Source organism: Syngnathus floridae, chromosome 2 (genome assembly GCF_059516105.1).
Source record: "Syngnathus floridae isolate MCC-2025c chromosome 2, RoL_Sflo_1.0, whole genome shotgun sequence".
NCBI lineage: Eukaryota > Metazoa > Chordata > Actinopteri > Syngnathiformes > Syngnathidae > Syngnathus > Syngnathus floridae.
The window spans coordinates 9,589,520-9,615,945 of NC_142414.1; the positions used below are offsets into that span (position 1 = coordinate 9,589,520).

The following is a 26,426-nucleotide window of genomic DNA, read 5'->3' on the forward strand; positions in this document are numbered from 1 at the left end:
AGATCTCAGGCAACATGCATATTGTACAATACTGCATTGATGACCACATCAACAGCCAATCAGAGTGCCAATTGATGAATCTATATACCAACGGTGGACGAGAGGAGAGGGGCTGATGCAAAGCCACGGCGAGAGACACGACAACCCTTTTCTGGGGAACCTCCCTTTGAACCCATGGGGTTTAGGGAATCACTGTCAAAATAACATAACAATCCGCCATATGCATTTATCCCTGACAGACATGCCAAACATTGTATGTTGATACACTGAAGCGAGCAATGTGGTAAAAGGTGACGTAAGACATGGAGCTGCAGGAATGCTGGCACATGCGCAGAAAAATGACGCTGATGGCTGGAACCGTTGCCTGGAAATCAGACGCCCGTCGAACGCCATTTTGGCTCTGTTGTCACTAAAGCATTGAGTGTGGGTCGTTTCCCGGGGCGCCATTTTGGCTCATCGGTTCTTGGGCGACACATTTGACGAAGTCGGAGCGACTGCCAGCATCCGACTAACGGTGGACGCAACATTTGAGGTGTTGGATGCAATTTCACAAGAAGCATATGCGGCGGCGTTGTGATCGACTCCATAGTGGAGATTTTCTGCTTCGATTTGGCGAGCGGGATTTCCCATATGATACGTTTGGATAGGGCAAACCGTCTGAGATACTGGGCGTGCACAGTGCAATCAACCCAGGAGTCAACCGGCTATTCCATCGTCAGCTAGCCCATAAAACCCAGCATTTCGGACAGCGATTAGCTTTTGCTGAAGCTCAACACCGTCATCTGAACTGGACATCTTGATGGATTTGCAGATGGTGTCAAACACTTTGCACTATAATTTGATGGAATAATGCGGATCGGAGTCATGTAATTGTTTCCCTGCAAAGGAGGAAAATCTCCAACCCTTGCGGTCTGGTCTGTGGTTCCTGTTGAGCTAGCCCGCTAGCTGGCTAGCAGAACCCCAGAAGGTGGGGCGGGCGAACTTGCACTCTGTAGTGACCGATGCTTTTATCTTCATCGTATTTGGGACGCACATTTCCCACTGTCACCGACCTGCCATAATCACGCCCCTCGTTAATTAAGTGTGTAGATCAGATCCTCAACTATTGGGAAGGGGGCTATTTGTAGAGCTCCCCCGTTTGACTTTGGACCATGGCGGACGACGACGTGCTATTCGAAGATGTCTACGAGTTGTGTGAGGTGATTGGCAAGTGAGTATCAACAGAACATGTTCATCATCTTTTTCTCCCCCATTGTAGTCCTTCTTCCACAAAGTTGCAGTTGATGTCTGGTGTTGGCACAAAGTCTTGCTTGATTCTGGACGTTTTTCTCATTACGATCGTGGCATCACTGCATTCCTATGCTAATATGAACTGACTCAAAATGTGGGCGTGCGGGAGGATTCACATGACTGCAAAATTGGGGCTCTATGACACTATAGTATAGATGCTTCATTTGCAATTCTCTTGCTTGTTCATTCAGCAAAGGTCAGTTTTCAAAAGAGACATTCCGAAACAACTCCAAAGGGTTCCTTCTAAACTCAAGCAACAAATGATATGTCAAAACATCACAAACCAATAGTGAATTATTACTATTGGTCCTGTATGTTGGAAGATGGCTGAGACCTTGTTTGAGACATGCCACTCAGTGGAGTAGATCTTAAGATCATGACATTGTATGAAGGATCAATGCATTAGCCCCTGCAGCTTACCTGAGGTCTTCCTGTGGTCACAAATTCAAGCAAGGGACTGAAACATGACCTTGATGTCCCACCAGCTATCTTATTAAATTGATTTAGGAAAGAAAATAGTGGGCAGTGATAGCTTGTGATAACTTGACTGTAGAAGCTGGAAGTTGCGTAATCAACTGTTAGAAATGTTGATTTTTTTGGGGGGGAAGTTAATGGATCAGGGAGTTGAATCTTTGTGTCTTGGGATGTGTTACCGGAAGAGGGAAGAGATCATTTTTCCTGAACCAGATGCATGAGGGGAAGGCAGTCTGGAACAAGATAAATCAGCAGATTGTTGGTGGTGGTGATGAGGGAGGGGGGGGGGGGGTAGTTTTTCTATCCCACACTTCAATGGGGACAATAAAAATCTGTTATCTATTGTTTTGGTTCATAAAATTTGTTTCAGTTTCTATTGTCTCGAGTGCTCACATTTGCATTACAATTTTCATACTTACTTATACAAGTGTGTGTGTGTGTGTGTGTGTGTGTGTGTGTGTATATATATATATTTATACATATGCAGATGTATGTATATATGTATGCATATGTATGTTTATATATGTATGTATGTATATGTATGTTGTTTGAATGTGAGAGGAAACCATAGCACCCGGAGGAAACCCACACAGGCACGGAGAGAACCTACAGACGCCACACAGGAAGGCTTTAAATTTAATTTATTTACATAGATTCAACAAAAATTTGAATATAACAAGACAAATACTTGCACAGGTGACGCTGAAATGCCATTATGGATTTATTAATAACCCTACCTAGGGAAATTGAAATAATAAAAGAAGTGAGGAAGAAATCATTAACTGTTTGAAAAAAAGCATAAACCACCAAAAAATCTATCTGTTTAACCATGAAAAAGAATACATCATTATGAATGGCCAACACTGAATTCTACATTTTTGTACTGAACTCAATTGTGCATTAAGTGACATTTCAGTGAGACGCTTGGCCTTGTGCTTCACTGAGCGTCTTTGTCAGTCTTCATGGCAGGGAGACAGCTGCTGTGCTCAAGTTTTTTTTTGTTGTTGTTTTTTTTGTTTTTTTGCATATCGTATGTTCCTTTCTTAAAGACATTCAAAGTCTCACCAGGACTCAAGACTAAATTGTAGCAATGATGGTTTTTGGTTACACCAGTGTTAAATTAAAGCACACTTGACAGCATTGAAAATTCTGTCTGGAATACATTACAGTATGTCCACGCATGGGAGTGTTTTATATACAATATATTTATTATTAATGCTTCCATAAAGATCACGTTCAATTATTTACTTCGCAATAACGTATCAAAATTGCACACGCACACACTTTTTTAAATACAGGAAAAATCCCAAGCATTTTAGATGTAATGGCCATTTTTATGTAAAGACATTAAACCTTGTGTTCCAACAAGTGTTACTTACAATTATGACTATATGACGCAGTGCAGTGTCATAGTGTTTGTTATTCATCCCAGTTTCGCAACCACTTATCTTCACAAGTCGCGACGACTGTCGATCGTGCAATAAAGTTGTCATTAGTTGTGGTCTGCGCATTCTAAATAAAAATGTATTGTACTGCACTAATCTGACGCTGAAACGTCACATCGTGCCACGGTTAGGTGCGAGTCCAGTTGCACCTAAGCAGGAGAAATCTGAGCCACGTATGATGAATAAAATGCAACAGTTGCTCTTATGCTTGTTCCAAATCACCCATTTTGTGACATTTCACTTAGTAGGTCTTGGGATGTTGCAAGTGTGATGAAAAGTCGCTCGAATGAGTCAGTTTTTACTATATTCCAATGTCAATTAAGCCCACTTGATTGTAGTATCCAGCAATGAAGGTAAAGGTTTAATATATTTGGTTTTTTTTATTATAGACAAGACTTTGGCTTGTCTGTACACAACATTTATGTTAATGTTATTTTTCAGTTTCTTTCAAAGTAGGGCCCTGCTTGCGTACTCCCCGAAGTAATTCCATTTGAGAACCACTAGTGTAAGTAATGAGAGGTTGTTCAGTTCTTGTAATGTTCGAGGTATCTGACACAATGCTATATCGTTGTAGACCCATTCTCTAGAGTGCAACATAATCGACACCAATGACTTGTGCGTTGCTGTTTAGTGTCCTACTGTGGACCAAAATCATTAAGATTGGTTGTTAGAAGGAAGTTGGCCTCCTTCATCTATTTCACTGATGAGCTGTCCATAAAGTAACTGCTCAGGTGGGACACGGAACCACAATTTTATCATCCCTCCCTTGCTTGTATGAAGGTGCGTTGATTCTTTATGCTTGCAACATAGAGACAGTATGCAACTGAGCATAAAAAAAGTTGAGAATCTCCTGCTATCTTAATGCTGTATAAGTTATAATATTTAAAAACCTATATTTGTTTCTGTTTGAAGAGATCTATTGCAATCATCTTACAGTTAACTTCACCACATGTAGTTGTATTTAGGATTTAGTTGACCCCACTGTTTGGACCACACGAACACAGGGATTTACCAGTTAGTATGTTAACCACAGGGAGAGAATGAAACCCAATAATTTTCTTTGCTCTACATGGTGAGTCTGCAGCTGTGCGTGTTGTGTCTGTTTAGGCTAGAAAAGGAAATCGAGGGGCTGAAAGGAAAGTGCCTTGGTGTCCGGCACATCCTTTTGCAACCAAACTGCCTGTCACCCCAGTCTTTTGATTGAATCTATGAAGGAGACCTTTGTAATGATTTGTTAAATTCTGGCAAGTCTTTTGATGGCTGCTGTTATCCGGATGTGAGGAGCGTGTGGGTGTTTTTGTATGATGCCACAGCTGCGGTGATGTCAGCATGACATATACCCTTTGCATTTCCTCAGACTCGCTTTCTCTTTTAGTGGGCATGACTTAATAGATTTCATTTGATAGATTTAAGTAATATTTTTATTCTATGCATTGAAATAGTACCACTTCCCCCTCGTGCATAGAGGGCTTTACAAAGTGCTTTTCAATGCAGTCCCCATAATTTACCCACATGGTTACAAATTGGATTTATGTAAGCATTAAAGCAGGCATTGCCACCCAACCCTATTTGTTTATTAATTGCAGAAACGCTTTTTATTGTCACACACTTATTAGCATTTCCCATTAAACAGCTGTACTTGCTGTTCTTCTACAGTAGCCGAAGTTTTGAGATTAACATTGCAAAGTTATGCACAGCTGCTGGAGAACGCTTAGGTCACACTTTAGCCTTCCTTCCTTCCTTCCTTCCTTCCTTCCTTCCTTCCTTCCTTCCTTCCTTCCTTCCTTCCTTCCTTCCTTCCTTCCTTCCTTCCTTCCTTCCCCTTCCCTTTCCCTTCCCTTCCCTTCCCTTTCCCTTCCCTTCCCTTCCCTTCCCTTCCCTTCCCTTTCCCTTCCCTTTCCCTTTCCCTTTCCCTTTCCCTTCCCTTCCCTTCCCTTCCCTTCCCTTCCCTTCCCTTCCCTTCCCTTCCCTTCCCTTCCCTTCCCTTCCCTTCCCTTCCCTTCCCTTCCCTTCCCTTCCCTTCCCTTCCCTTCCCTTCCCTTCCCTTCCCTTCCCTTCCCTTCCCTTCCCTTCCCTTCCCTTCCCTTCCCTTCCCTTCCCTTCCCTTCCCTTCCCTTCCCTTCCCTTCCCTTCCCTTCCCTTCCCTTCCCTTCCCTTCCCTTCCCTTCCCTTCCCTTCCCTTCCCTTCCCTTCCCTTCCCTTCCCTCTTTTTTCCTTTTGTCCTTCATTCCTTTTTTACATCATATACCCACACAACTAACGGGATGTCGGGAAGCACAGCAACATCTGCCACCTCTTTGCTGCCATTTGTGTGGTCACCTTTGCCCTGCCATGTCCTCACAATAATGTTTTTAATTAAGTTTAACAGTGGTTTAGCTTACAACTGCTCTGCAATTACCCTTGGCAACAGTGGTAAAACTTCCATATGCCAAACCTCCTACATGGCTGTTATGAACATGTGTGCTGGCTACATCGACACACATGCGTAGGTGTCTCATTTGTGTCTCGTGTCTATTGTAGGGGACCTTTCAGCGTGGTGCGCCGCTGCATCAACAGGGACACTGGCCAGCAGTTTGCTGTAAAGATCGTCGATGTGGCGAGCTTCACCTCCAGCCCTGGCCTCAGCACTGAAGGTGAGAAAGGGTGCAGTCCTTGTCGCCAAGCTTATATTTCAACTTTGAGCCTTCTGCACATGCAACAACAGATGGCAAAGGTACAACCAATCTGGACACAAGGGCACTGAATAACTTGCCAGAAATTACACTTTGATGCCCAAATCTGGTGTGTGTCTAAGGTAGGACGTAATTTGTGTGCTTGCATTTATGCCAAGCTCACATGCATGTTGGCGCTCGCAATGTGCCATCTGCAGTGGCCCAGTCAGGGATTAGCTCCGCAGCCAGTAACAACAGCAAGAGAAAGATATGTGTCCCGGTAGGAGAAATGCTTGCAGTATCTTGGGACTTGGCACTTTGCAAGTATAAAATACAAACATAAATCCTATAAAGTGGCACGTTATTGTCATGATTCAAAAGCCCACTACAAACCAAAACTGGGTTTCACGAGTGGGCGCCGGTCAGCCACTGCTTTTCGTACAACTCAAAATTTTAACTGAATCACAATGTTGCAGATCTAACAGTCAATGACAAATGCACACAAGGTTTCACAAAAATGACAACTGCTTAGGAGTTTTACGCATAAGCAAGATGATTAAATGATTTCAGGAAAAGATTGAATTGCGAACTTTCTGACAGTGCAATTTCAATTCAATTCACTCTTTTCCGCAAATCAAGCTTCAGTGCAATCACATTGTAAAGTAACATTTACAACATGGCATACCATCAAAATCGTTCAAGCTGTCACTCTAATAATGCGCAGACACAAAAGAGGCATTGTGAGGAAGGCAGTAAGTTTTTCAAGGTTTTTAAATGGTTCAATAAAGACTCACTGCCTGCCATTATCTATAAAAGTGCAATTTATGGGTAATAGGATATGAAAAAATACGTTATTTAACCAACGAGGTTTGAATTGTTCTTTGTACATGTATATAAGATTATTTATAATTTTTTTCCCCCTCCACATTTTTAGAGGCTTAACTGCTTTTAACAGTGACTGTAGGCTTATCTATATGACCGAATGTTCATTTTATGGTATTAAAATAATCCCTTCCTAGTACTGGTGAGTGTAAAAGTATAAAAATCATAATGGAATTATTTCTGAGTGGATGTTTTTAAAAATGAAAGATAATTAAGTACCAATTATTTCCCGCTAAAAGGGTCAGAATCATTTATTTTTCTCTCTGCCTTTTTCATTCTATTTTCCCTATTGATGTAAACATGTCTGACTTTTTTTTATGTAATGAAATCAATTCATTATATAATATTATTAATATTTTTCCCCCAATTATTTATCTTGGCCTCCTATTCCCCCACAAAAATGACACTGGTACAACTTTACCTTGCTGAACATATTCTTTACTGCCCTCTGGTGGTGTACAAAATAGCAGCCATTTTTCCTGCATGGTGAAATCAAAATGAACACTGGTATTGTTGAACAGTATGTTTTCTGTACCTGTTGTATAATGTTGCCACAATGATACATTTTATCCAGAACATATTCAGTCGTGAATTCCACTCAGTGTGTTTACATTTTCATTAATTAACTTTCTTAATTAATTCACTTTCACGCTTTGCAAATGTTCACAATGTCTTGAGTTTCTTGATTAATGAGTGATTGCAACCACGACTCAAAGCACATCCTGTCTCGTGTCAGATCTGAAGCGAGAGGCCAGCATCTGCCACATGCTGAAACATGCTCACATCGTGGAGCTACTGGAGACTTACAGCTCGGACGGCATGCTCTACATGGTGTTCGAATTGTGAGTGCATGCATCACTCTTGCGTTTCATGTAAATTAATCTATACTTAGCTGCTCAAGTGTCTGGAAGATGAATTTAAGCCTTTGGCAAGCAAATACTGCACTTGCTCACCCGCATCCTTCCTGTGTGAAGAGCCAATATTGGTACATGGTGTTTGTTCTTACTGTACATTGGACTTTATCCTCACCACTAGAATTTATGATATATTAGTGTAGTTAGTTCTATAATACCAATTTATAACAACAACACTAATAATAATGATGATGACAATAATAATATTAATGACAATAATATGGGAAATGATCATTATAAAAGGTAATGAAACTCTGCTGCAGTCTAATTTACAATGTGATACACAATTTATCGTGGTGGAGGGGTTTGCGTGCCCCTATGATCCTAGGAGCCATGTTGTCGGGGGCTTCATGCCCCTGGTAGGGTCACCCATGGCAAACGGGTCCTAGGTGAGGGGTCAGACAAAGCACGGCTCACCCAAGCCCCTTATGATGAAAAACATAAATGGACTTTGTTTTCCCTCGCCCGGACGCGGGTCACCGGGGCCTCCCTCTGGAGCCAGGCCTGGAGGCGGGGCTCGAAGGCGAGCGTCTGGTGGCCGGGCCTTCGCCCATGGGGCCCGGCCGGGCATAGCCCGAAATGGAAACGTGGGTCCCCCTTCCCATGGGCTCACCACCTGTGGGAGGGGCCGAAGGGGTCGGGTGCAATGTGAGCTGGGCGGCAGCCAAAGGCAGGGACCTTGGCGGTCTGATCCCCGGGTGCAGAAGCTGGCTCTTGGGACATGGAATGTCACCTCTCTGGCTGGAAAGGAGCCCGAGCTGGTGTGCGAGGCAGAAAGATTCCGACTAGATATAGTCGGACTAGCCTCCACACACAGTTTGGGTTCCGGTACAAGCCCTCTCGAGAGGGGCTGGACTCTCTTCCACTCTGGGGTTGCCCACGGTGAGAGGTGTCGAGCAGGTGTGGGTATACTTATTGCCCCCCGGCTGGGCGCCTGCACATTGGGGTTCACCCCGGTGAACGAGAGGGTAGCCTCCCTCCGCCTTCGGGTGGGGGGACGGGTCCTGACTGTTGTTTGTGTCTATGCACCAAACAGCAGCTCAGAGTACCCACCCTTCTTGGGGTCCCTGGAGGAAGTGCTGGAGAGCGCTCCTTCTGGGGACTCTATCGTTCTACTGGGTGACTTCAATGCTCACGTGGGCAATGACAGTGAGACCTGGAAGGGCGTGATTGGGAGGAACGGCCCCCCTGATCTGAACCCGAGCGGTGTTCTATTGTTGGACTTCTGTGCTCGACACGGATTTTCAATAATGAACACCATGTTCAAGTATAAGGGTGTCCATGTGTGCACTTGGCACCAGGACACCCTAGGCCACAGTTCGATGATCGACTTTGTAGTCGTGTCATCGGATTTGCGGCCGCATGTTTTGGACACTCGGGTGAAGAGAGGGGCGGAGCTGTCAACTGATCACCACCTGGTGGTGGGTTGGCTCCGATGGTGGGGGAAGATGCCGGTCCGACCTGGCAGACCCAAACGCTCTGTGAGGGTCTGCTGGGAACGTCTGGCAGAATCTCCTGTCAGGAAGAGCTTCAACTCCCACCTCCGGCAGAGCTTTTCCCACGTCCCGGGGGAGGCGGGGGACATTGAGTCTGAGTGGACCATGTTCCGCGCCTCCATTGTTGAGGCGGCCGACCGGAGCTGTGGCCGTAAGGTCGTTGGTGCCTGTCGTGGCGGCAATCCCCGAACCCGCTGGTGGACACCGGCGGTAAGGGATGCCGTCAAGCTGAAGAAGGAGTCCTATCGGGCCGTTTTGGCCTGCGGGACTCCGGAGGCAGCTGACAGGTACCGGATGGCCAAGCGGAACGCGGCTTCGGCGGTTGCTGAGGCAAAAACCCGGGCGTGGGAGGAGTTCGGTGAGGCCATGGAGAATGACTTTCGGACGGCTTCGAGGAAATTCTGGTCCACCATCCGGCGTCTCAGGAGGGGGAAGCAGTGCAACGTCAACACTGTTTACAGTGGGGATGGCGTGCTGCTGACCTCGACTCGGGACGTCGTGAGTCGGTGGGGAGAATACTTCGAAGACCTCCTCAATTCCACCTACACGCCTTCCATTGAGGAAGCAGGGCCTGGAGACTCTGAGGCGGATTCTCCAATCTCTGGGGTCGAAGTCACTGAGGTAGTCAAAAAACTCCTCGGTGGCAAGGCCCCGGGGGTGGATGAGATCCGCCCGGAGTTCTTAAAGGCTCTGGATGTTGTGGGGCTGTCATGGCTGACACGCCTCTACAACGTTGCGTGGACATCGGGGACAGTGCCTCTGGATTGGCAGACTGGGGTGGTGGTTCCCCTCTTTAAGAAGGGGGACCGGAGGGTGTGTTCCAATTACAGGGGAATCACACTCCTCAGCCTCCCTGGTAAGGTCTATTCAGGGGTGCTGGAGAGGAGGGTCCGTCGGGAGGTCGAACCTCGGATTCAGGAGGAGCAGTGTGGCTTTCGTCCTGGCCGTGGAACAGTGGACCAGCTCTACACCCTCGGCAGGATCCTCGAGGGTGCATGGCAGTTCGCCCAACCAGTCCACATGTGTTTTGTGGACTTGGAGAAGGCGTTCGACCGTGTCCCTCGGGAGGTTCTGTGGAGGGTGCTTCGGGAGTACGGGGTGCCGAGCCAACTGATAAGGGCGGTTCGGTCCCTGTATCACCGATGCCAGAGTCTGGTCCGCATTTCCGGCAGTAAGACGGATTCGTTCCCAGTGAGGGTTGGACTCCGCCAAGGCTGCCCTTTGTCACCGATTCTGTTCATAATTTTTATAGACAGAATTTCTAGGCGCAGCCGAGGCGTTGAGGGGGTCCGGTTTGGGGACCTCAGCATCGCGTCTCTGCTTTTTGCAGATGACGTGGTGCTGTTGGCTTCTTCAGGCCGTGATCTCCAGCTCTCGCTGGAACGATTCGCAGCCGAGTGGGAAGCGGTCGGGATGAGGATCAGCACCTCCAAATCCGAGTCCATGGTCCTCGATCGGAAAAGGGTGGAATGCCCTCTCCGGATCGGGGATGAGATCCTGCCCCAAGTGGAGGAGTTCAAGTATCTTGGAGTCTTGTTCACGAGTGAGGGGAGGATGGAGCGTGAGATCGACAGGCGGATCGGTGCAGCGTCGGCAGTAATGCGGACCCTGTACCGGTCCGTTGTGGTGAAGAGAGAGCTGAGCCAAAAGGCAAAGCTCTCAATTTACCGGTCAATTTACGCTCCTACCCTCACCTATGGTCACGAGCTATGGGTCGTGACCGAAAGAACGAGATCTCGGATACAAGCGGCCGAAATGAGTTTTCTCCGCAGGATGTCCGGGCTCTCCCTTAGAGATAGGGTGAGAAGCTCGGTCATCCGGGAGAGACTCGGAGTAGAGTCGCTACTCCTCCACGTTGAGAGGAGCCAGATGAGGTGGCTCGGGCATCTTATCAGGATGCCTCCTGGACGCCTCCCTGGAGAGGTGTTCCGGGCATGTCCCACCGGTAGGAGACCCCGGGGACGACCCAGGACGCGCTGGAGAGACTATGTCTCTCAGCTGGCCTGGGAACGCCTTGGGATCCCCCGGGATGAGCTGGATGAAGTGGCTGGGGAGAGGGAAGTCTGGGAGTCCCTCCTAAAGCTGCTGCCCCCGCGACCCGACCCCGGATAAGCGGAAGAAGATGGATGGATGGATGGATACACAATTTATTTACTTCTAGGAATTATTCTGCTTAAAGCCAAAATCTAATTGCACTATTGTCTCATTCCTAGTATGGATGGAGCTGACCTCTGTTTTGAAATTGTGAAGAGAGCTGATGCTGGGTTTGTGTACAGTGAGGCTGTGGCCAGGTAAGACACCCATAGTCTGAGTATTGTATTAAAGTGTGGCGGATTACTAGTTAAATTACTTGTCTTACTTAATTACTTATGCAAAACTGCATGCAACCCAACACAAATTGCAGTGTGATGAAACTTTGCAGAAAAGTTCTATTGCCTTCTGTTAAAATTTAAAGCGCAACACATTTTGGGAAATTGGCAGCTCACAATAAAATTAATGGTTTAATTTTACACTTAATCAATAGGCAGGCACTCAAGACACCCAAGTATTTAAAAAGTAAATTTTCAATAATATCGTTAGCCTGAGTAATTTGCAGGTGTCATTAATCATCTATTTATTTCCTTGCAGCCACTATATGAAGCAAATTTTGGAGGCACTTCGCTACTGTCATGACAACAATGTCATACACCGCGACGTCAAGGTGAGATGACAGCCCCTCTTAATGCAACATTAACATCCACAAATCAATTAAATTACCGATACTAATGTTGCAGTTTGGATGTAGTGGGTACAGGTGCTGCAGAGATACTTTGGGGGATATTCTTTAATCCGTTCATTTTTATCCATTTCCTATTATGTATTTTAAACAATTACGTCACTGTCGTTGCGGGACTCCCAAGCGAGGTAATGGGCGTGGCCAAGGGGTTTTGAAAATCCATCATCTTTATTTACATGCAGCAAGTCTGTGAACAGTAATAACACACCATTGTGATATGTTCATCTGAAATCATGATTTAGTCAATACCAGTGGTGTGGAAGACTCAGTCCACAGTTCTTGGTAAAGCTAAAGGTACTGAAGACCTTCGGAACTCTGTTGTGGAGCTGTAGGATGGATTTTCATTTTGAAAGAAAAGTCGATTGCCAAGTCTGTTTTCAAGTGCGTGGATGACAGTTTTGCGCACCGAGCCAGACAAAACAAAATACATAACAGGATCCAAACAGCTGTTAAAGGCAGACAATAACAGCATGACCTCATTGATGTGATCCACCACACGCAAGTATTCACAATTCACTGTCGTATTTAGCTGCGCGAGAATGTAGATGGGCCGAAAGCTGTGGTAGGGACCAAAGCAAAGGGTGAACAGGAAAAGGACAAAGAAGGATTTCTTTGCTGTACATCCATATCTTCGTGCATTGGGAAGTTCTGGCTTGTCCCTTGACACTTTCATTAACTGGTAGGTGATCTTGGCATAGCACACCACGAGCATGATGAAGACAAACCAAAACATTGCCACCAGTACAACGTTAAAGTAAGCTTTTCCTTTGGCAAGCCTTCGATGCTTGAATTGGAAGCATTTGTCATTTTCCTCTTCGTCCTCCGCAGTGGCAATCATGGGAACCAATGCTGCCAGAGACAGGCCCCATAGTGCCCCACATGCCACCCAACTACACGGCAAACCACATCCACAGAGTCGTGCCCCCAAGCCTCTTCGCACTCTGCCCTTCCCTTTGAGCCTCAAGTAGCGATCTAGGCTGATAAACCCCAGGAGCATGATGCTTATGTACATGTTCATGTAGAATAGATTCCCCACCACCTTGCAGGCCACATGTCCCAGTAGCCAGCGGTTCCCAATAATGTGGTAGATGATTCGGAAGGGAAGACATGCCAGAAGGACCAGGTCTGCCACCGCGCAGTTGATAAGAAACACACGCAAAGAGTTACGGCTGGAGTGAACAAAAATGAAGACCCATAAGGCAAAGAGGTTACCCACTAAGCCAAGGAGGAACAACAAGGAATAGACAACAGCTAGTGGCAGACGGAGAGCCGAGTCATCTAATGAACAACTAGTAGGGGTTGTTGGAGAAGATGTGGCTGGGAGTGAGAACAGAGAATTGTGAGCAAAAACAGTATTGACCAATATAGTAGTTGATGAGGATATGGAGCTGTTCATTTTGCTTGTTGGTCGTTTGGTGTCCTCGGGGTGGACCAGTTTCTGAGGAAATCAAACAAATCAACAAAATCTTTTCAACATGTACTTCCTCAAAAGCAAGGGTTAACACTCAACTCGTACTATTTTTATTTATTGATTTCTTTTCATTTTTTCATTTATTTTTTTAATTTAAATTTTATTGCCTATATTTATCTACTGTTATTAATCAAACATATACAAACAAATTGTTAAAACAAAGTCATAATATAAAGACCGTAAATACAATAAAATGTGAAAATGAGTGAAAAGCCAAAGCCTTTCCACACACTTACCATTAGTGATTCACTTGTACTTTTGAGAAAGTCCAAAGAAAGATAAGCGTGCTGGGGTCCCAACTCCAATCACCTTAAAAAAAATAAGGACTTTATGGAAAGAGGAAAAAATATTTTCTATGTTTTACTTTATGGACCTTTCACTTGATTCGCTCACTGTCCCAGTGAATCCTGCACTTGTCGCTGCTTCTCTCGTCTCTGTAGCTGCCTGCCACTCAGTCTGAGTCTTTTCTTCAAGTTCCTACTTGTGACTGTTGCTGCAATGACTGTGAAGTCAAAAAGAGGGGCTGTCTGTGCCCCCTCCCCTTTTTTTATAATGTTCCGTAGAAATTCACCTTTTCACCCTCGTCATGAGAAAAGTACAAAAGCAAATACAGGAAATGCTGAGCTTTGGTTCCTAAACATTTAACAGCCTGGCTGTGTTGTGATTAGTTTAAATACATTTTTAATAGTTTGTGCTTGCAAATAAAACACTGCCATCCTACTTTTTTTGTGTGAAATACATTTAATACATTAATTGGTAGTATTGGAGAACACATGACAGTCAGTGTTGACAAACAATGTCAAGTTCATACATGCACACTGCACAGAGGAGTTGGAAAACTTGGAATTTCAATATGATGGTGCCCATTTCACATTTTGTACCTGACATTTAATCAACCCTTGTTTTTTTTTTTTTTTACTTGTATGTGTCTGTATGTAGCCCCACTGTGTGTTACTGGCCTCCAAGGAGAATTCTGCTCCAGTCAAACTGGGAGGCTTTGGAGTGGCAATACAACTGGGAGAGTCGGGCCTGGTAGCTGGAGGTAAATCCACACTTTAGAGCATCTTACTCTTGGTGACTATCTTCAAAAATGGTGTCTCTTCAAACTCATAACATCCGACTGCTCTTTTCAGGTCGTGTCGGTACTCCCCACTTCATGGCTCCGGAAGTTGTCAAGAGAGAGCCGTACGGGAAGCCAGTGGATGTGTGGGGATGCGGTGTGATCCTTTTCATTCTCCTGTCAGGCTGCCTGCCTTTTTATGGCACAAAGGATCGGCTTTTTGAGGCTATCATCAAGGGAAAATACAAGGTAGGATCATTTTTCCCGTGGCCCCTTAGGTATTACTGTATGAAGCGAAAGTTTGTCTTTAAAAGCACTGGACATTCTCTCACTATGAGAGCACGGCACACTGAGGTGTTATCTGTTTTTCTTGCATGACTAATGTGTGGCAGATGCAGTCACAGCAGGAAGTCTGTTATTCTCTGTCCCACTGCCTGCAAACAGCCATTGTGGTTCTCGCCGCTGTTTCTAGCTTCATATGTCGTTCAGGGAGCAGACTTAAAGTCTTTTAAATTCTTTGTGTTGCCCAGATGAACCCACGTCAATGGGCCCACATCTCAGAGAGTGCCAAAGACCTAGTGAGACGCATGTTAATGCTAGACCCCGCTGAAAGGATCACCGTTTACGAAGCTCTCAACCACCCTTGGCTGAAGGCAAATTTGAATCATTTGCATTTAGTCGTAGTTGCCGTGTGTGCACGTGTTAACTTTAGCTCTGTTGGCACAGGAGAGGGACAGGTACGCCTACAAGATCCACCTTCCTGAAACGGTGGAACAGCTGAGGAAATTCAACGCCAGGAGGAAGCTGAAGGTCAGCAATTTGTGGATCAAAGAAAGTGAACAGAGAGGATGTGTCCCATCAACCTCACCGTGGCTCATCTATTTTCTTGCGGTTCCTTAGGGTGCAGTGCTGGCTGCTGTGTCAAGCCACAAGTTTAATTCCTACTACGGTGACCCTCCAGAGGAGCTTCATGACTTTTCTGATGACCCAACCTCCTCAGGTAAATATCACAACAACTCTTTGCTTTCTGCATTTAATTCCTGTAGGGATAGAATCTCTAAACAATATTTAAACATTTCAGAGGTGTTCGTATTGCAATAAATTAGGGCTGCACTCAACTAATAATTATTTTAATAATTGGTAAATATTTTGATTCATGATGAATCTGATAATTAGGTTTAACTTCCCGTCATTAAAAAAACTGTATGGTTTCAAATTTAGATTAAGTTGCTGATTTGGTCTATAACATGTCAGAAAAGAGGTAAAAATGTCCTTCATTCAAAGTAATATCAGATTGCAGATGTTTTATAAGTATATGCAAAAGGCTGCAAATCTGAATATTTTGACAGTTTTGAATTTAACAAAATTAAAAAATGATTAATCAATTGTCAAAAGATTAATTGATTAATTTGCTAGGCAATTGGTTGTCATTAATTATTTATAAAAAAAAAATCATATCGACCAAAAGATCTGCATAAATTCGTACTTATTAAGTGGTTTCTGTTGTTTTTGAAGTGACCACAGGCTGTCTGGTTAGAACTTCCTGTTTCTGTGAAACCTGATACCGCATTAGCTACACATCCCCGTCTCAGCCAAGTCTCACTTCCTTTCATACAGCTGCACACTGCACATGCATTTTTTTCCTTCTCACCTACTTGAAAACCACACACCAGCAAATTTGAATAAATACAATTTGCAATGCAATGTCTTCAATCTTAAAAGCTCATTGAAATATCAAATGAATAAACTTAGTGTTTTTTTTTTTTTTTTTACTGTTACATATGTAGCCACCTGTGACTCAACACAAGTTTGCCGAGTCATCCAGCCGCGCTTGTTTTCTCGGTCCATTTGTTGCAGTCGTCTGTCCTAGACATGCTGCTGTTCTTGGAGCATGCTTGGAGCATCTTCGCAGCTTATTTTGGCTTCTGCTGATGTTAGTTTTCCCCTTTGCTGCAGCTGCTCTTTCTGTCGTCGTATGCCCCATGTACTCCTTACATACACTTTCCTGTTTTTGTGAAATGGAAACAGATGTGAAACTTTCCTCTAATGCCAGTCTCTCTTCTTGTGCCTTGCTGCTCTTAGGACTGCTCGCTGCAGAAAGTACGTACCTCTGCCCCCCACATTTAGAACCCTTTCGACTCCCTGTCCCTTTTTGATTGCATTTGTGTCTCCCTTTATATGCCCTTGAATGAATTGTGAGCTTTTGCTCCAAAAGCGTTCACTCCCTTGAGATAACCAAAAGCATAGATGTTGAGGGTGAACGTTCTACTGTACGGACTTGGTTGTTGAGATTTAGAGTGTCGTTAACAAAATGCCAGAATATTCCATCTATTTTCCCCTATGTGTCAATGTGCTGCTCCGATCAACCATCTGTTTGATTTTGAGAGCTGACTTTTTTCTAATGTCATATTGATGCCACTGCTACTGTTTCTCTGGTTTTGCTGCATGTGTGGGCAATGCAGCAGGTACCTTGGGTTCAATAGTTTACCTCTTTTTGTTGTTGTGACTTTGCTTGTACTGTGGTTGTGCATCCTTCCTTCTTGCTTGATTGTTGTCATGTTTTTGTTTCTGTCGGTACATGTACCATGACTGCTGTGTGTATTTTGTGCGGTGTTAAATGTTTGGAGAGATTGGTCAGTGTATGTAAATATTAGTGTGTTTCTACTTTCTGCTTGATATTTTGGCTGGCTAATTTGTTTGTGATTGCCTACTCAGGGGCAGTATCACAGGTTTTGGACAGTCTAGAGGAGATTCATGCTTTGACAGACTGTAGCGAGAAAGATATGGATTTCCTCCACAGTGTCTTCCAGGATCAACATCTCCACACCCTGTTAGATGTGAGTTGACCTTCATGAGCTTACATTTTCCTGTCATACCAGAATTGATATCGGGAGTTCATGACCCACGCTTGTCATTTTATTGTGGTGCTTTCTACTTTTGCAGTTGTATGACAAAATCAACACCAGGTCGTCTCCACAAATTCGAAATCCTCCCAGTGATGGAGTGCAGAGAGCCAAAGAGGTCAGCTTTATGCAAGTCTCAGACACAGTACTTTAATGCAGTGGTCCCCGACCTTTTCTCTGCTGCTGAATGGGGAAGTGTGTCTGAATGTGTGTGCGTGCGTGCGTGTGTGTGGTGAATGCAATCTTACATCAATCAATGTGAACTGATTTTTTTTTTCCTCCAATTTTGAATGCCTTTTTAGCCTTAGCTGTGCAGTAAGCCACCTAGCATGATGATCTCAAGGCATTCAATTAGTTGACGAATCCGTTTTGAAGGTATCATTGACTCATTGGAGAGCCCCTCGCCTAACAAATAAGTCAGATTTTGTTTTTCTCTTTCATTTGTGTAGCCTTCCGCGACCCACTAGGTACCGGTCCGCAGCCCAGTGGTTGGGGACCACTGCTGTCAGTTGAAGTGTTGTGGGTCTTTGTGTCAGCGCTAATAATATTTGCTTTTTCTCCCTTTAGGTACTGGAGACAGTCTCATGTTATCCAGACAACACAGAGGCCAAGGAGCTCAGAAGGATCCTAACACAGCCGCACTTCATGGTGTGGGCACACACACAAGCACACACAAACACTCGCTTGTGGTCAGTCATGAATGTCAATTTTTAGTTTTTTTTTTGTTTTTTGGTAAGACTTTTTCTCCAGGTTTAAATGATTAATTATGTAACAAAAACTGGATGCAAATTTACTTTGGAGTTCGTGTGCATGCCAGGGTGCGTGAGCGCATTTACAAGCTGTTGTGTCAGAAGAGTGCTGTATGCAATCCGCATGACTACCCTGGCCACACAAAGCTGCTTAACACCTGATCTGGGTTAGTGAGGTTAGACCTGCTTGGCGACAGAAGTGATGGCTAGAAGTCATTCCGAGGGGCTTCTGCCTAATGTTGAGCGTATTCTTCTAATGGGTATCATGGAGGCAACGTTGTGGACTCACCCAGAGATTGATGGCAGAAATGTGGAGGGCATTTTCTATTGAAGGTGAACTACCTTTTTTGTGTCTTTCTTTGCTGCGGTGTCAAATGTTTGTTGATTAATATCCAGTATATGTACTGTATATTGAATGTATTGAGTGTGTTTGCAGTGGTGTGTATTTGCAGTGTTTAAGTTAAATCCCCCCTACCTATATTCAGAGCTTACGAATTTGACTAGTCACATTTTTTCCTTCTGCACATATCTAGCTATCTAAGATGCCACAAGATGGCAACAACATGCTGTTTAAAATGAAAGTAGTATTTTTTTTCAAGGAACTATGACTGAGCGACGATCTATGTATTTCGGGGAAGAGGCGAGTTTAACCTGGCTTGTTAGTGGAAATTATTGTTTTTATATTTGCTTTTCCCTCCAAATTGAACAAGGCTTCTCATATAGGTATACAGTTTTTTTTTTACATTTCCTTTTGAGTAATTGGTTCTGCCTTTGAGCCCATGTCAGGGCATTATACACCTTTAAAAGATTTATCCAGCATCTTCACAGGGTCTTTTGCTTTTGTTCTCAGGTTGATATGCATATTTTGTACAAGTCCCTAAATTCTCTGTCACGAATTGTGACTTATTTCTTGTGACTTTTCCTTGATTTTAAGTTACTTAACGTATTTTCTGTTTGACAATTCAATGTTAATGGATCAACATACATAACGTTTTCTTGGTTTCCTGAAAATGGTTTTGGAAACAAAAGGTTTTTGCCCTAACCCTACATGAGCAATTTTATGGATGCACGCACGCATGCATGCATGCATGCATGCACACACACGGCATTATTGGATGTGCATGTTCAATTGGCGTTAAGTACTGTACACTATTGTGACACACTTGGTCGGCTTCAATCCAATTAGCCCGCACTGTCTTGCGATCTCATGCACTCTGTGTGTTTTACACATACGCACATCCCAGTAAATAGCTCCCTTTTCCTTCGTTTATATCCACATTGAAAATTCCCAGAGTTTCTTGTAATATGGTCAGTTGCTGTAGGAAAGTCAATATTTTGCAATTAACAACCATGTTCCTCTGAATTATTGTTCTCAGTTCCATTTTCGGGCTAGGTAATTTAATTCCCCCTCCTTGAATGTGTCAGTGAGCATGTTGGCCTCTTGGTGAGCATTGGCAGCTTGTAGATGTTAGTTAAAACACAAAGGGTCAGTGACTTGATCGGTGCCCTCAGAGGATTAGTGTAAGCCACACTCTGTAAAGCCTTCCACGAAAACACATGCTGGCCGTGTATTTTAGCTTTCAATGAATGCTTTTCGTGTCGTTAAGGCTCTACTACAGACCCACGATGTGGTAGCCCATGAGGTCTACAGTGACGAGGCGCTTCGAGTGACCCCACCGCCTACATCCCCTTACCTGAACGGAGACTCACCAGACAGCACCAACGGAGACATGGACCTGGAGAACGTTACCAGAGTCCGCCTGGTGCAGTTTCAGAAGAACACAGATGAGGCTATGGTGCATACAAACACAAACGCACACACACGAAATGAAATCATCTTGTAGTTTCATTGACCCCACTCACTCAGTAAAACTTCTCTCAGACCAGCCATTTGTTTTTCACAGGGCATTACGCTGAAAATGAATGAGCTGAATCATTGCATCGTGGCTCGAATCATGCATGGTGGGATGATTCATCGGCAAGGTGAGTTCCCTTTTTATTTCATAGCTTCATGTTATTTCATGTAAATAGCCTCAATTTTTGCTCCTCAACTTCAGGGACCCTGCATGTAGGCGATGAAATCAGAGAGATTAATGGCATCAGCGTTGCCAATCAAACTGTGGAACAGCTCCAAAAAATGCTTGTGAGTTGGCAACTGAGTTACATTGCGCTAGTTCAATAGGAGCCTATGTGACATTTAGGGTTCTATACAAGTTTTAAACTGTTTGTTATCTACAGAGGGAAATGAGGGGAAGCATCACATTCAAGATAGTACCCAGTTACCGGTCCCAGTCCAAATCTTGTGAGGTACAGAACCAAAACCTGGTATGCTTCCAAGTCTTCGTACGTGGTTAGTGATGAACAAAAGTATAGAAAAATGTTTGTGTTGCAGAAGGAGTCACCAGATTTGTCTCAACATTCGGCTGCTAATGGTCATGCAAGTGTCAATAGTTCCATTCTGGTGAGTTGTGCATGCACTGCAATTTTTGACATACACGTAGAAAAAGAAAAACTTAAGTAGTAGTAGTATTAATATTTACAAGGATATGTTGGTTATCCAATAGGATCTGCCAGCAACAATTCAGCCCAAAGCTCGTCAGGTGAGTTGAACAGCAAATCTCCAATTAATTTTCTTTCCCCCTTTGCTCCAGCAGCAACTGCGAACTGCACCAAATCAGTGTAATCAAAGTCAGCATGTACATACAGCAACCATTACATTGCTAAATTTGTTTAACTTCTTGGACTCAGGAGATTTAAGGTTAGCTTGACTCAGCTAAGCGCACTATTGCAGTGTTGACTCCATTCTGAGTTCTAGTTCACGACTCACCTTGCTGACACTTATTGGCTGCAGGACATCTGTGGTGCCCCGCTTAGAACTCAATTGGGATTCATATTAACACTCCATCGAAAAAAAAACATTGAAGGAAAAAAAAACAAACCCCTAATTTAAACCTCAACGTTCAAAAGTTGCACGATTAACTACCCGAATGCTCAAAAGTGACACACACGTACCACCGATGGCGTATAGACAGACAATTCGGCTTACAGTTGGGAATCTCTTGCTGCACACCTCTTGTGTGTCCCCCACAACATATTCTACTGCATGATTTGTGTGTAAGTGTGTGATGCTCTCAACTCCATAGATCTCCAGACCCGCTATCCAGGACAAATTGTCCATTAAGGTAAGATGTCTACTAGAGGAAGCACGTAGAAGTAGATCCCGACTCAGACAATTCTCGTCACAAATCAATGCCCTCACTCTGATTAGACGTATGCCTGATACTATCAGTTACCATCACTAGCCAGTAACTCTCTCTTCAGTTCTCTTTGGTTCGGTTCTTGATCAGAGTGTGCTGACATTGTATTTGTAAAATGTTGCTTTAGCAGTCACTCCATTTTTTATGTGGGCAGCTGAAACAATCTATGCCTTTTATGTATGATGCTACAAAAATCACGTCTTGACTGTTCCACCCCTGCAGATCTATGTTCGTGCTCAGTTTGAGTATGACCCGACAAAAGATGACCTCATACCTTGTAAGGAAGCAGGCATTGGCTTCAGGGTGGGTGACATCATTCAGATTATCTCCAAGGATGACCACAATTGGTGGCAGGGAAAGCTGGAGAACACCAAGAACGGTACAGCAGGCCTCATCCCTTCCCCAGAGCTGCAGGAGTGGTGAGTGACAAAATGACCGCTTCAGGTCGCCATTACACTTTCCAGATTTGCTTTTATGCTGATGTGCAAGCATGTCCTCACATTTCATGTGGTGTTCACAGGCGCGTGGCATGTATAGCCATGGAGAAGACCAAGCAGGAACAGCAAGCCAGTTGCACGTGGTTTGGCAAAAAGAAGAAACAGTATAAAGACAAGTACTTGGCCAAACACAATGCAGGTAAATGCACATGCGTTCTGGTCAAAGTGTAGTCTAGTATTTTGGCGTTGATACAGTAAACACCAGTTTACACATGTTCTAGTAGTCGTATTTGATCATATTTAAAAAGTCCGGGTCTTTGTACAGTGCAGTCACTTGACTAGATTGTGTGCTAATTCATATTTGTACTCAGGAGATCCTGCTGCTAAGCTTCAAAATGCAACCTGAAATGTGTCTTGCCTTGCCTTGCCTCTTACCTCAAAGACCTTCACCTTAGTCAACGTTATTCTTGACTAACCTGTAGACATGTCTGCTTTGGATGCAACATTATTTTTCTTCTTTTATTTCAATGTGTGTTTTATTAACCCTTGCGCTCCCACCCTCTGCCCATGTTTCATGCTGTCTCATACCCAATGACTTGGCTGCATGTAAGTAACTCCAGAGAGCTGTTATCCAGTTTCTGTCTATTCTTCCTCTTTGTTTTTATTCCTCGTCCTCCCAAATATGTTAGACCTTGGAATGCAAATACCTATTTTTAGTCAGCCAAATACTGTCGTAAAATGATCGTCGGCATAGCCTTTTTTATCTTGGGTTGGTATTCTCGGAGCCGGATTAGAAGTAATTAGTTTTTGAACAATAGATTAAGAGCAATTGTTTGTCCTCTATTTCAACAGTGTTTGATCAACTAGATCTGGTGACTTATGAGGAAGTGGTCAAGTTGCCTTCTTTCAAGAGGAAAACACTTGTTTTGCTTGGTAAGTCTGGTTGGTGAGGTCTGCTTTCACTAATTGTGATGATGAAGCTGTCATTTCAAAAACACCTTTGCTTCCATTCAGGTGCACATGGAGTTGGCAGGAGGCACATCAAGAACACGCTTATCACGAAACATCCAGATCGCTTTGCTTACCCCATCCCTCGTAAGGAATACACGCACGCAAACACACACACACAGACACACCACTCACTTGCATACAGCAATGCAGCTGTCTAAATGTCTATCCTGGCTTACATATCTGAAGATGAACCTTTTTCTCATGCCTCCATCAGACACGACTCGGCCTGCAAAGAAGGATGAGGAAAACGGAAAGAACTATTACTTTGTATCACATGACCAGATGATGCAAGACATCAGTAACAATGACTACCTGGAGTATGGCAGTCATGAGGATGCCATGTACGGTACCCGGCTGGAAACTATTCGGCAGATCCACGCTCAGGGCATGATCTCCATTCTAGATGTGGAACCACAGGTGAAGTACAGCACATAGCCCAAAATGACCATCAGAATTCAATCATGACCTCAAGTCTCTCAACTTAAGACATTAGCACAGAACAATAAATGTTGGTAGTACATGCAAATGGTAAAAGACAAAGCAATCTACACAAAATTGTTCAGTGTTTCTCTGTGTCTCCCTCATTTTAGGCACTAAAGATTCTCAGAACAGCTGAATTTGCTCCTTATGTCGTCTTCATCGCAGCTCCCACTATCACGCCAAGCCTGACAGAGGTACAGTGATTGGCTTTCACGTGGCTTCCCTTCACTTGTTGGTGTTTGTGCTTGTTTTTATATGCATTCAAAACCAGCTCAGTAAAGGCAGTTTGTTCCAAAAAGTTGGACAAAGCATTTTCTTGCGCTCCGATCGGATTATTAATCGTCATAAACCACCCCTCTCATTTGGAATCAAATCTTGATTGAGATGGTCTTGATCCAATTAGAATATTTTGAACAGGGTGTGTACATGCAGCATTTTTATTCGGATCAGGCTTTTAATCCGAATAAATGTGTCCATTTAAACGTAGCCAGTGTGCGGTAATTTCCTCCTTCTTTGAGTCGCTACTATTCTCCTACGCACCTTTCCCCTACAGGTGTGGAGAGCTCTCTCTTTCATGAACTCAATGCATTTCTCACACTCCCTCTTTGCTTTAAGTGCGTTTGTCTTTTTTTTTTTTTCTTTGGCATGCCCTTTTTTCTATTTCCAATGGAGGTTCCCAAGTGGTGTCGCAAATTGCCTGTAAGTACTAAGTGCCTATGTTGTGCGCCTTTGTGGGTTGTGTAGCGTCAAATCCCAAGAGCCCTTTTGAGTATCTGTTTAGCCAGCGCCACACCTGTCAAGCACTGCATAGAGATGGGTCGCCATTTCCTGCTCATTACCTCATGACATGAACGTGTTTTTGTCAGGATGACTCCCTGCAGCGGCTCCAGAAAGAGTCAGAGATGCTGCAGCAGACATACGCTCACTACTTTGACCAGACCATTATCAACAACGAGATAGACGACACCCTGCGCCTGCTGGAGGAGGCTGTGGAGCTGGCGTGTAACACCCCTCAATGGGTCCCGGTGTCCTGGGTGTACTAACATGGTGACAGCAGGAGCTCAGCTCACTGAGGCATCTCCAGCTCCTCCTGAACGGATGTGCGATGCCTGTGCAATCACTTGGAATGCCGTGCGATCAAAATCCTGTGTTTTGTAGATGAAGCTATAATAGGACAAGAAATAACTGTGCCACCTCATGATGACTCCACTCTGGCCCTCGAAGGTCTTAATGTGTACATATTTATCTGCAATGATATCAGTGCTAAAAGATGTTAGATGAATACAGTTCTGTCCTTACATAGTTGAAGGCTGTGTGGGATGTGGTCTATATTTTGTACATTTCTTTTCGACATATTGATGACACTGACAAGGCAATAGCACGTATGACATTAAGCAGGTGTGAATGGGCCCTCAAAGGTGCTCTACGTGGAACCCGTCTGTCTAAACCAGTTGAACTTTGAAGCACATCAGAAGCTGCCACAGTGTGCACAAGTAAATCGCAGGACTCTAAACCCAACAAAAAGCACAGGAAACTTGGCAGTTTCATTCTCCCAGCCTCTTATTTATTCCACTATTTTGTCAAAGGAACACGTTTTGTCAACTCAACTCTCGTACCCCCGTAGCGTGTCCTCCTCAACGATCGTCTTTGTTTACATCAGAATTTGCACAAAAAGGACAATGAAGATCATATTGTCGGTGTGGTCTGATCTTCCTTGTACGCCGCACCAGATGTGATCCTGCAGGTACGTCTAGCACTCAAGTGGACAACAAAAAGATGAGAGAAAGTTCAAGTGACCTGCCTTAAAAGAGGCGTGGGGAAGAGGTTTGTAACATCTATGCACACCCCCAGTTTCTCTCGGGCAGACCACCAGGGCCATTTTTCCCCCTCTTCACTACTGTTGTTACTATTTGTGTTAAAGGAGTCATGCCTGTACTAGAAGAGAGTCGAACTTTACATAGGTTGAACATACAGTATCAAACAGAAAGATGTGTTTTGGAACTGAGCAGTTGTTTATAAAAAAAATAATAATAAGACAAGTATTCTTGTTTTGAGGGTGAGTAAACAAGTCAACATTTTATGTGTAAATGTTTCAATGGTGAGTATGTCATTTGCGTGAACTACAGAGAGCCAATGTTTAATAATGTTGAAAAGATGCTCAGTGTTTAACATAATGTTAACGCTTGACCAGAAGTAGCACAATGCTTTCCTGTCACATAAGTGACATCGTCATGATTATTTTTGAGAGTACAGTTGCTTTTGTGCCTCTTCAAGTGTTTCATTCTCATTTGAACTCGTGTGTAAATGACTTCTGTAAATGTCCAAAGCAGCTCTTGTGTATGACATGTTTTTTTTGTTTTTTTTGTTATTTCATTTTGTAAAGAAAAAAAATACAGTATCTTGAATTGAATGTGTGAAAGCAAAGTGACTTGACTTCCTTGTGGTTTGGCTGTTTTGGTCTCCATGTTGATGCAGCGATAGAAATGAGTACAATGACATTTTGGTGTGGATGAAATGAGTACAATGACATTTCTGTGTGAATGATCAAAATGTAATTTCTTTTGCCGGAGGGGGGAAATCCTGCCAGGCTTCTGGGGGTATTGCACAATATTGTGGGCGACGAATCTTGCCTGTGAAAGACATTTCATTTTACAGTTATGGGCGTTATATTTGGCATTTGCAGATAATTAAATGATGGCCCTCAACATGCAATTGCAACATTTGTCCATGCAAGACAACACATTATTTTTGATGAGTTGTTTCTGCAACATTTACTAGAACTGAAAAAAAACTAGTTTAAGACCCACAGAATAACGTAAAAAAATTTTTAAAACTACTTTGATAAAGAAATTAAATGTAAAAAAAACAAAATAAGTCATAAACCACGACTCCTATACACACGTGCGCACGCGCATTGGCTTGCCACCGACAACATTTCTCACAGTGGCCAGGAGATGGCGACAGCGTAGCTTCTGAAGACGCTATAGTGCGGGGATGGGCAACTTAATTGCTGGAGGACGGTCCCAATTTTTCATCGTATAATCATATAATATTGTAGAGCCACTTTCTACCACCCACGTCCTAACCAGATGTATGACAAAAATGCAATATATGATCAAAATACGTGCCC

General features: G+C 43.8%; 2 protein-coding genes across 18 annotated transcripts; one reads left to right on the forward strand and one right to left on the reverse strand.

The window, feature by feature from the left end:
- The first annotated feature begins 404 nt into the window (after positions 1-404).
- On the forward strand, positions 405-26,001 carry LOC148401628 (peripheral plasma membrane protein CASK-like). Of its 16 annotated transcripts, none has more exons than XM_088363305.1 (29): positions 406-1,210; positions 5,730-5,842; positions 7,479-7,584; positions 11,366-11,443; positions 11,781-11,853; positions 14,339-14,441; positions 14,533-14,708; positions 14,990-15,112; positions 15,186-15,269; positions 15,360-15,459; positions 16,542-16,559; positions 17,172-17,296; positions 17,403-17,480; positions 17,930-18,010; positions 19,719-19,907; positions 20,016-20,094; positions 20,169-20,254; positions 20,350-20,436; positions 20,504-20,572; positions 20,676-20,711; positions 21,255-21,293; positions 21,591-21,787; positions 21,889-22,004; positions 22,673-22,738; positions 22,820-22,900; positions 23,031-23,233; positions 23,407-23,490; positions 23,969-23,995; positions 24,163-26,001. In XM_088363305.1, the coding sequence occupies exons 1-29, from the start codon at positions 1,152-1,154 to the stop codon at positions 24,337-24,339; spliced, it is 2,853 nt and encodes a 950-aa protein (XP_088219431.1). In that variant the 5' UTR covers positions 406-1,151; the 3' UTR covers positions 24,340-26,001. The 16 variants fall into 16 exon arrangements, with proteins under 16 accessions (XP_088219490.1, XP_088219431.1, XP_088219439.1 ...); XM_088363313.1 differs by having other exon boundaries at positions 20,350-20,418; positions 22,658-22,738; XM_088363329.1 differs by having other exon boundaries at positions 17,175-17,296; positions 20,350-20,418; positions 22,658-22,738.
- Positions 12,078-13,903, reverse strand: LOC148401629 (putative G protein-coupled receptor 34). 2 transcript variants are annotated; one of them, XM_088363429.1, is made up of 3 exons: positions 13,793-13,903; positions 13,636-13,708; positions 12,078-13,366 (listed from the first exon to the last, which is right to left on the reverse strand). In XM_088363429.1, the coding sequence occupies exons 2-3, from the start codon at positions 13,636-13,638 to the stop codon at positions 12,194-12,196; spliced, it is 1,176 nt and encodes a 391-aa protein (XP_088219555.1). In that variant the 5' UTR covers positions 13,639-13,708; positions 13,793-13,903; the 3' UTR covers positions 12,078-12,193. The 2 variants fall into 2 exon arrangements, with proteins under 2 accessions (XP_088219555.1, XP_088219565.1); XM_088363439.1 differs by having other exon boundaries at positions 13,773-13,903.
- Positions 26,002-26,426: the final 425 nt, after the last annotated feature.

Bases quoted from the DNA above. Each gene is read 5' to 3' on its own strand.
- LOC148401628 (XM_088363286.1), top strand. From the start codon at position 1,152: ATGGCGGACGACGACGTGCTATTCGAAGATGTCTACGAGTTGTGTGAG. The intron at 11,854-14,338 runs GTGAGATGACAG...GTCTGTATGTAG, and splicing joins TCATACACCGCGACGTCAAG to CCCCACTGTGTGTTACTGGC. The intron at 20,437-20,503 runs GTATGCTTCCAA...TTTGTGTTGCAG, and splicing joins AGGTACAGAACCAAAACCTG to AAGGAGTCACCAGATTTGTC.